The sequence below is a fragment of the Grammomys surdaster genome, unplaced genomic scaffold, assembly GCF_004785775.1.
Source record: "Grammomys surdaster isolate TR1022 unplaced genomic scaffold, NIH_TR_1.0 210, whole genome shotgun sequence".
Classification (NCBI taxonomy): Eukaryota; Metazoa; Chordata; class Mammalia; order Rodentia; family Muridae; genus Grammomys; species Grammomys surdaster.
The window spans coordinates 632716-642491 of NW_021604655.1; the positions used below are offsets into that span (position 1 = coordinate 632716).

Genomic DNA, 9776 nt, shown 5'->3' on the forward strand with positions numbered 1-9776 from the left:
GTGGTTACTCAGAGTTGCTCAGAGCTCTCTGGTGATTGATTTTTAACTCCAAAACAACTGGTGCTCATTTATACCCTACCTTGCAGTCTAAAGAGACAGTAGGACCATTAACCTGTGAAGTCCTGTGGGCACAGGGTTTTACGTATTGGTTAAGCTTCCTAGATGAATCTGGGACCCCTAAAGGGCCAGTTTTTGCTAACTCTGGACTACCTTTGTCTCAGCTTCCCTCACCTGTACAAAGGCTGACGAAAATAACCCTCACCTCAGAGGCTTGTGTGGAGATTAGTGAGATAATGTCTGGAAATGCACTTTTGGAGCCCTTGACAAATGTCGGTTATTGGTAATAATCTCTCACCTTTTATTAAACATATTATAATGCGCTGTCATCCACATAGACCAATGAAACAGGCAAAGGAAGTGGAGTAATAATTCCACTTTTACTCAGAACATGAAGTGCAAATTATTTGCTCAAGGTCAGCCAAGTCCAAGGTGGACAGCATAATGTAAATATGTACCAAGTACCGCCCCTTCCTTCTCTCTCTCCCTCTCTTCCCCTCTCTCCCCCGCCCCAGAGTTCCAGGTTGAACGACTCAGCAAAGGCAAGCCCATAGACCCATGGACCCAATTCAAGGAAAGCAAGGATGGCTGCCCCGTACCAGCCTCGACCCAGGGATGGTGAGGACCTGGGAGGAGCTTCCTGCTCGGCGACCACACTTTCTTGCTGTCCAAGCAGAAAAGTGCCTGCGGCAATGAATCTTAGAGTCTGGCTTGTGGAAATCCTAAGATTATTGTAGACTGGTGGGAACCTCCCTTAAAGGACCCAGGCTCACAGTTGAAGTAGAGGGCCAAGGGTAGGCACACCTGTGGTCTTCATGGCCCCTGACCACCGCGACAGGTCTCGCCTACTGGAAGCCTTCCTTCCTCTTAAGTTTCCTTGTTGGGAGTTTGAGAATTTGTCCCAACTGAATCAGTGAATAGCATCCTTGTCTGGCTCATCCACCTTCTTCCTCTAGGCCCATTTCTCTGGACAGCTCATTCCAGGCTTTTCTTTTTCTTTTCTTTTTTTTTTTTTTTGGAAGAAACACACCAGCTTTTGCTGAGAGCAGCGCTGGGCTCCCCCAAGCCCTGGCACGGTGGCAAGAAGAGGCAGGAACTAGACTCGACTACCCCCTCTCCTGCGCCTTTTTCCCCCTCCCTGGTCTCCGCCCCTCCAGGAAGAAAACAGCCTGAGACCGGATCGGTTTTTCGGCCACTGTGCCAACCCCAACCACTATGCCCGCCCTCCCTTGCCTTCTCCCCAATTTCGCTCTGAGTGCCCGACTTGCCCATTCGCCCGAGGCTGGGCAGGTCTTGGCGGGCGGTGCAGGCTCAGCTCCCCAGGGCTTCTCGGCGAATCACGCTGTTCCTGGGATTTCATGCTCTAGTGGCTCTTGTGTAACCCTATGCCCTGGCCTAACTCAATACTTTTTTTTTTTTTAATACCAGGATTAATCCTTTAGGGAAAGGCAAATACTTCCGCCACGGATCCGACTGAGGAGTAAATCACACAGCAGCCTCCAAGCCCCCACAGCCCCTTTGCGCGGGGTTTGCAAGGCTCAGTAACCGGCCGCGCCCCTGTGGTTCCTGGCGCAAGGCGATTCCTGGCCTCGCCAAGGCCAAAGGAGAGCCCAGCCCACACGTTTGTTTTCATCTACTCTTAAACCGCTCGCAGGCCAAAGAACAGGGCACTGCTTACTGCCCGGCTGTGTGTTACCAAAAAAGGCTTTTCTCTCTGCGGAGCGCTTGGCGGCGCGCTTTGCAGCGAGGTGACGCGAGGTTCAGCCTCAGCCTCGAGAGCCAGCACCCCAGGAGCATCCCTGACCCCGCCCCATTTGGGTTCCAAACGATGGGGGCCTCTGAGGGCGGGCCGGAGTCGCCGGGATGCATAGAAGAGCTTAAGATCTTGACAACCCTTCACACGCCTAACACTGGGCTATGTTGCTCGGCAAAGCCAAGGGGAAAGCCGACCTTTTGCTCCAGTTTAGAAGTGTTGTCTGCGCTATCTCAGATGGCAAGCTGAGGAGAAAGCTCATTAAGATGGAACTTCGCTTTGTGGGGTTCGGGCTAACACTTTGTACTTTGTGCTCTACAAGTCTCTGCAGCCGGTTGCGCCCCAGAACATAGCACCAGAGTTCTGTGTCTCTGCTCCCCCTACTTCTCACTTCACTTGATCAGTTCTTCCCAAGAGATCACAGTACTGCTGCAGGAGCAGAGGAATGGATCTCCAAACACTGGAGTTCTCTCCTCCCCAATTGCTGATGCATCCCCAAACAGGGCCGTCTGAGACGAGCAGTTAAAAAGCAATTTATCACCAAGAACGATGGTGATACTTTCTGCGGGGCTATGGACAGTTGTGATTTTTAAATAAAAGGATTATGAAACTGTGGCCTATAATGGGATTGTTTAAATGCATACTGATGGCTAGCTCGCTATGTTCACAAATACCTTATTTTCGGTGTGTGTGTGTCTTTGGTAAAAGGAGACAAGGAGCTGGGGATAGATGTGTGTGTGCACCAAATATAACATTATGACAAGGAACTCGCTTTCTCTGGTTGTCTGGCTGGAGGGTTGTGGCTAAGCTGTTATTTCTAAAGTATTTTTGGTTTACTAAGAGAAAGGTAAATAATGTAAAGAAATAGGTCATCCAGCCAAGCCAAAGTTCAGGAGTCCTGGGCTGGTAGGGATGGATTGTTTTGACTCACTCAAGGGTAGCTGTGGCATGAGGAAGGGTGAAGTCTAAGGGTGCAGAGACACTCACTGAGCTCTACATACAGGACTCTGCTCCAAGCCAGCCAGGCCAAGTTTATTATTGCCCTGGAGCACACAGTGAGCTCACTGTTTTTGCAAAAACAGAAACTGGGTTGCTCTGAGATGAAAGAGCAGCTCCCTAAGGGCTCTTCTCCTTATCCTTGGGAGCTCTACTTTCCTTTGCACTTAGAACCCAGAATGAAGATCTTGATGCTGGGAAAACGCCCGAATAGCTTCTGGAGACCAAGTGTCAAAATAGAAGTATTTCTTGTTGTTTCAACCGACTGTAATAGCGATCAGAAATAATGACCATAATGCCTTATGCACTTTAATACTTTCACAGGTTAGCCAGTGACAGTATCAATATCATCAACACTAGTGTCCGACTGTGGCAGTTACCTTTGAGTACAATAATGTGGTCTTCATACTGTATGGTTCATTTATACTTCAGTCTGCACAGCGACACCATCAGAGCTTCTCTGTGCGGAAGAATTCAGTAGTACAGTCTGGAAGGGGATCCTAGGGGCTCATTATGAAGGTGCATTTGCATACTACTTTAGATACAAGATTGTATGCAACAAAAAATGGGATGCTGATGGGAAAATCTCAGCCCCCTACACCATCTCTGGGAGGCTTAGCTTTGTGTCCACCACACCTCTCAAACCAAACTTACTGGATTTAGATCCCAGGCCAGCTGCTGCAGTAATTTCAGTCTCTCTATTTTCCTAGTCTGTAGAATGGAATAGAATCTACTTTGTAGAAGACATTACGGGTTTAACGATGTAAACATCGCTTTATATAATGTATCCACCTTATAATGAAAATAAGAAAAGGAACTACTTTCCCAGTACCTATCCTTTTACCTGTCTCAGAGTAACCTGTCACAAACACAAGGCACAAACTGAAGTCTCCAACAATCCATCAAGCTGAGAGAGATAATTCCGTTTTGCAGAAGGAAAATATAATATGAACAGAGCTCAAGGTTACAAAGCCGGTAGTGATAGTGAAGAAATTCCAACCCTGTAGGCTGAACCCCGCTTTATCAAATCCCCTCCCCTCCACCAGCCTTCCACAGGGATTATCTTAATTTACATAAGAAAAAAGCAAACTCAATAAATAGAAAAACCAAGTGAACCGCTCCAGCCAGAGCTAAGACCAACCCTATCAGTTTTTACAGTAAGCAATAAAGATGGGCAGTGATCTTAGGAGGGAGAAGAAATCATGACCTCCCAGAGTGCACCGGGGCAGTGTGGAATGAAATCACAACACACAGAAGGAACTTTGAAAACTGTGCTTTATTTATTTACGGTTCTAAGGATGGAGCTCTGAGCCTGGGTCATCTTGAACAAGCGCTCCCTCGGTGAGCTACGTCCCATGTTCTAGCACTCAGTATTATTAAATGCCCCTCCCCTTTATGAAACCCAGAAAACCACTCACCTGTTTGGCCAATTCCTCACTCCCCTTCCCTGCCCTCCACTGCAGCTGTAGTCAGAAGGCCTCTGAGAGCTCATAGCTTCTTTAGACATTCAGCCAAAATATTTTCTAGAATTCGGCCAGGGAGAGGGGTGGCTCATTTAGCGCCATTCTCGCAACTCCGATTCCATTCTTAGGTTGGGTGGCAAAAGCAAATCTAAACGGTAATTTCTGGAAGACTGGAGAAATGCTAATTCTGCAGGTGTTTGGGCACCAATGATGGCAAGCAATGTAACATTAACGGGGGAAGGAGCTCTCATCGCAGATCAAATAGGTAATACCTTTATATGAAATTCAAAGTGAAACTCGTCAAACAGGGCATTTAATTTTACTGCCTGGGGTTTTGGTGGGGTGGGGAACGCGAATCGGAAACAACACTCGTGGCTCTTAAATGTTTTGTTACTTGGGAAAGCCAAGCAGGAAAAGGAAAGGTCATCGCCTGTTTCATCCCGCCTCCCCGCCCCGAACCCCCCCTCCCCCGCACCCAAACCCTGGACTTGCAGCTTTTGCTCCCCGGGCCTCAGCTGTGGTACACACACGGCCGAGGGGGGGGGGAGGGGAGGGGAGGGGAGGGTGGAGGCACGGAGGAGGGGCCGACAGGGAGGAATCTGGGCATGGTGCCGCGCATGCGCATTTCGCGAGCAACAAGTGGGCTCCACAGACAGAGGAAGTGTAAAGGGGGGGTGGGGGACTGGTGCAGAGCATGGCGGTGACGTCAGCGCTCCGCCCGGGCGGCATCCCGCGCGGCCAAGCCGGGGACAGCGCGAGCCGCAGCCGGAGCTGCGCCTCCGGAACGTAGAGTAACAATCACAACCCCACATTCCAGGCGAGCGTGAACGGGAAGGGATGCGACCCGGTTGGAGGCGCCGAACGAGCGCCCTGCAGCCAACGTGAGCGCCGCCAGCCTCTGGTGGCCGGAGAGGTGGTCAGGCCAGGGGGCGGTGGGAGCCTGCGTGCGTGCACTCCTCTCCTCTGCTCTCGTGTGTCTTGGAAACGGTGGCCCCGGCGGCTCCCTCCGGCGTGCAAACCCAGGCGCCGCCAGCGCAACGGCCGTCGCTGCGGAGGGGAAACGCTCCTCTCTTGGCAGCCACCTCCTCCCCCGGAACCTCCCGGGGAATCAGCGGCTTCAGCAAGATTGGACCTGGGTACCGGGTGGCACAACCTTCTAACCCTCTCCCCGGGGCGCCTGGCGTAGAGAGGACTCAGATCGTAGGGGGGACCCCCCCTTCGCGCTTCCACGCTTCAATCACTCCGGGGAGGGGGCCAAGAGGCCACTGGCGGCCGGTCCCGGACACCCTAGCCCCCTCCCCCCAGGCCCGGAGCTCGCAGTCCTGATCCACAGCACCAGGAAGAAGGTTCCCGGTGCTCTTCTCCGGACGAGACAGCCGCAGTAGGAGGTGGGGGCGAGGAGCGTGCGGAACCCGTCGGCCGCCTGAGCGGTGGAGCCCCCGCCGAGAGGCACTACAGCGCCGGCAGTGGAGACTCGCCATCCCTCCCTCCAGCCCCTGGGGCAGAACTTTCTCGTCCCCCTCCCCCGCAGCCGGACTCCTTCCCTAGCCAGCTAGTCCTCCCGTAGAAAGGCGCCGCGGAGACAGCCCGGGCGGGGGCCTACCTTCCCCGAGGCTGGCATCATGTCGGCGGCGCAGGTGTCCTCGTCCCGAAGACAGTCTTGCTACCTGTGCGACCTGCCTCGCATGCCCTGGGCCATGATCTGGGACTTCTCCGAACCTGTATGCCGTGGTTGCGTCAATTACGAAGGCGCCGACCGCATAGAATTCGTGATCGAGACAGCACGCCAGCTGAAGCGGGCGCACGGTTGCTTCCAAGACGGCCGCTCCCCCGGGCCGCCGCCGCCAGTCGGGGTCAAGACAGTGGCCTTGTCTGCCAAGGAAGCGGCAGCAGCAGCTGCCGCGGCGCAGCAGCAGCAGCAACAACAGCAGCAGCAGCAACAGCAGCAGCAGCTCAACCACGTCGATGGTTCCACCAAGCCTGCAGTGTTGGCCGCCCCGTCCGGTCTGGAACGCTATGGCCTGAGCGCAGCGGCCGCCGCTGCAGCCGCCGCCGCTGCCGCGGTGGAACAACGTAGCCGTTTCGAGTATCCGCCTCCCCCGGTGAGTCTGGGGAGCAGCAGCCACGCCGCCCGGCTGCCCAACGGCTTGGGAGGTCCTAACGGCTTCCCCAAGCCTGCACCAGAGGAGGGCCCCCCGGAGCTGAACCGCCAGAGCCCCAACTCATCCTCAGCGGCAACATCGGTGGCTTCTCGGCGTGGGGCACACAGTGGGCTGGTGACCGGGCTGCCCAACCCGGGTGGTGGTGGGGGACCCCAGCTCACGGTGCCCCCCAACCTATTGCCGCAGACGCTGCTTAACGGCCCGGCCAGCGCCGCGGTGCTGCCTCCGCCCCACGGATTGGGGGGAAGCCGAGGGCCCCCGACTCCAGCACCTCCGGGTGCTCCCGGGGGACCCGCCTGTCTCGGGGGTCCCCCAGGTGTGTCGGCCACCGTATCCTCCGCTCCATCATCGACCTCCTCGACGGTGGCAGAGGTGGGCGTGGGTGCTGGCAAGAGGCCTGGATCAGTGTCGAGCACGGACCAGGAGCGTGAACTAAAGGAGAAGCAGCGTAACGCTGAGGCCTTGGCTGAGCTGAGCGAGAGCCTGCGCAACCGCGCGGAGGAGTGGGCCAACAAGCCCAAGATGGTCCGCGACACGCTGCTCACGCTGGCTGGCTGCACGCCCTACGAGGTGCGCTTCAAGAAGGACCATTCGCTGTTGGGTCGCGTCTTTGCCTTCGACGCGGTCTCTAAGCCCGGCATGGACTACGAGCTGAAGCTGTTCATTGAGTATCCCACGGGCTCCGGCAATGTGTACTCCAGCGCCTCGGGGGTGGCCAAACAGATGTACCAGGATTGCATGAAAGACTTTGGCCGGGGTCTGTCCTCTGGCTTCAAGTACCTGGAGTACGAGAAGAAGCATGGCTCTGGCGACTGGCGCCTACTTGGGGACCTGCTGCCCGAGGCTGTGCGCTTCTTCAAGGAGGGCGTGCCCGGCGCGGACATGCTGCCCCAGCCCTACCTAGATGCCAGTTGTCCCATGCTACCCACGGCGTTAGTGAGTCTCAGCCGCGCCCCCAGCGCACCTCCAGGAACTGGAGCCTTGCCACCCGCGGCGCCCACGGGCCGAGGTGCAGCGTCCAGCCTGCGCAAAAGGAAGGCATCCCCGGAGCCTCCAGACTCAGCTGAGAGCGCACTGAAGCTCGGTGAGGAGCAGCAGAGGCAGCAGTGGATGGCAAACCAGAGCGAGGCGCTGAAGCTCACTATGTCCGCGGGGGGCTTTGCGGCTCCGGGACACGCAGCAGGGGGACCGCCTCCGCCCCCTCCACCTCTGGGACCTCATTCCAATCGGACCACCCCGCCAGAGTCAGCCCCCCAGAACGGTCCGTCCCCCATGGCCGCGCTCATGTCGGTAGCAGACACTTTGGGCACAGCGCATTCGCCCAAGGATGGCAGTTCAGTGCACTCGACCACTGCATCTGCTAGGCGAAACAGCAGCAGCCCAGTGTCGCCTGCCTCCGTGCCGGGGCAGCGTCGCCTGGCATCACGCAATGGGGACCTGAATTTACCGGTGGCGCCCCCGCCGCCTAGCGCCCACCCGGGCATGGACCAAGTGCACCCCCAAAACATTCCGGATTCCCCTATGGCCAACAGCGGGCCCCTCTGCTGTACCATTTGCCACGAACGTTTGGAGGACACGCATTTCGTTCAGTGTCCGTCTGTCCCTAGCCACAAATTTTGTTTCCCTTGTTCTAGAGAGAGTATCAAAGCCCAGGGGGCCACAGGTGAGGTGTATTGCCCCAGCGGAGAGAAATGTCCCCTAGTCGGGTCTAATGTACCTTGGGCCTTCATGCAGGGCGAAATTGCAACTATCTTAGCTGGGGATGTTAAAGTGAAAAAAGAGAGAGACCCTTGAACCACAGGGCAGCGACCTCCTTTGCCCACCTCTTCAATCTAGAGGGCCCTTCCCCCACCTGCCTCCACTTTCCCTATCCACCAAGATGTAGAATTGTGAATATAACTTCAAAAAGTTAGTCTTCTGTATAGACATTATTTTCGTCGTATGTTTCTATATTTTGAAACAGGTATGTAACTTCTTCATTTGAAGGATAAGCTGGTTTGTGTTAAGCAGTATAATATTGATTGGGTCTTTCGCATCATATTCGTTAGCGTTTATTTGGTGGCAGCGTGTTTGCCTAGGAACAGAATTAATAGCCCTTAGCAACGACTGCTGCTGGTGTGTATTTTTGTAAATGTTATGCACTCTGAAAGGAAAAAAAACACAAAAGAAAAAGGTTTTGTTGTTTTTGTTTTGCCAAGGCCAGTGTTGCTGCCTAAAAAAAAATTGATGCTATAAAATGGTAAAAGCTTCTTTCTAAACAGCCCCAAGTGTTAAAGTCTTCACTTAATTTTGTTCTTTTCTGTTCTGTTTTCCTGTTTTGTTTGCAAAATGGTAAGGGGGGTGTTGGGAGGGGATGGGTGTTTTTTTGTTGCAAGTTTGTGAAGGGGGAAAATGTTTCAGTTTGTTTCTACTGACCTGAATGTGTTGGATCTTCACGTGTCGTTTCGTTTTGCCTTTATTGATGCACGGATGCTTTTGAACAGTAGAGCGAAATGCTAGACATGGAGAACTTGCTCTGTTTGTCCTTTATACATTTCTGTAGTTAACAGAACACTGTAATGTGCCTTGGAGCTTAGTAACTTGTAATAAATTCAATTGATATTAATTCTGCCCTGAGTCAGCAAATTTGTCTTTCTAGGGTTGAGGCTACGCAACTCCAATTAAGGGGACAACTGTTTACCTCCTACCTGGATGGAACCAGGCACTCTGATTCCTTGGAAGGCTCCCAGAGTAGGCTGCCCCACCCCCCTGGGTACCAGACTGTTTACATTTACCTCCCCTGTAATCTACAGTTGCTGACTAAGCGATTTCTGTTTACTCTTAAGCATCTTTACCCACCCCCCATATGGGACCCAGCTGCAAAGAGCATTGTCAGGAATGCTCTTTGGTGTTTTTCCCTGGGGCGATGAGTATAACCTGGGACCCAATGCAGCTGTGACTTAACAAGTGGGAACAGAAGGGAGTTTATTTTGCCTCTACAGGCAGGACAAAATTTTCTGTCATTGCACACTTGAAACAAAAGGTATCTGGCTAGGCTTTGCTTCCTGTGAATATGACTAGCTATCTTCCTGCATTTCCTGCCATGGATGTGTTCCTTAAATGCTACCATTTCTAAGCTGCCATCATGGACCATCCCTCTGGAACTATAGACCAAAATAAATCCTTTCTTCAAAAAAAAAAAAAAAAAGCCTAGGTAGGAGTGGGGGCAGGGGGGCAGGGAAGGGTGTGAGCATCTGGGAGGCAAATGCATGTTGATTGCAAAGCGGTTTTCACCTCATTCATTATATCCCACCCCTTAATGAGTGTTTCTTAAGTCAGGACACAGCTGATCCGAGCAGACTTGGG

At 53.6% G+C, this 9776-nt stretch overlaps 1 protein-coding gene across 1 annotated transcript; it reads left to right on the top strand.

The window, feature by feature from the left end:
* Positions 1-5000: 5000 nt before the first annotated feature.
* Positions 5001-9036, top strand: Irf2bpl (interferon regulatory factor 2 binding protein like). The gene has a single exon (XM_028771854.1). It carries the CDS (start codon positions 5892-5894, stop codon positions 8223-8225), a length of 2334 nt encoding a protein of 777 aa, XP_028627687.1. The 5' UTR covers positions 5001-5891; the 3' UTR covers positions 8226-9036.
* Positions 9037-9776: the final 740 nt, after the last annotated feature.

Coding starts and splice junctions, on each gene's coding strand:
- Irf2bpl (XM_028771854.1), top strand. CDS start 5,892: ATGTCGGCGGCGCAGGTGTCCTCGTCCCGAAGACAGTCTTGCTACCTG.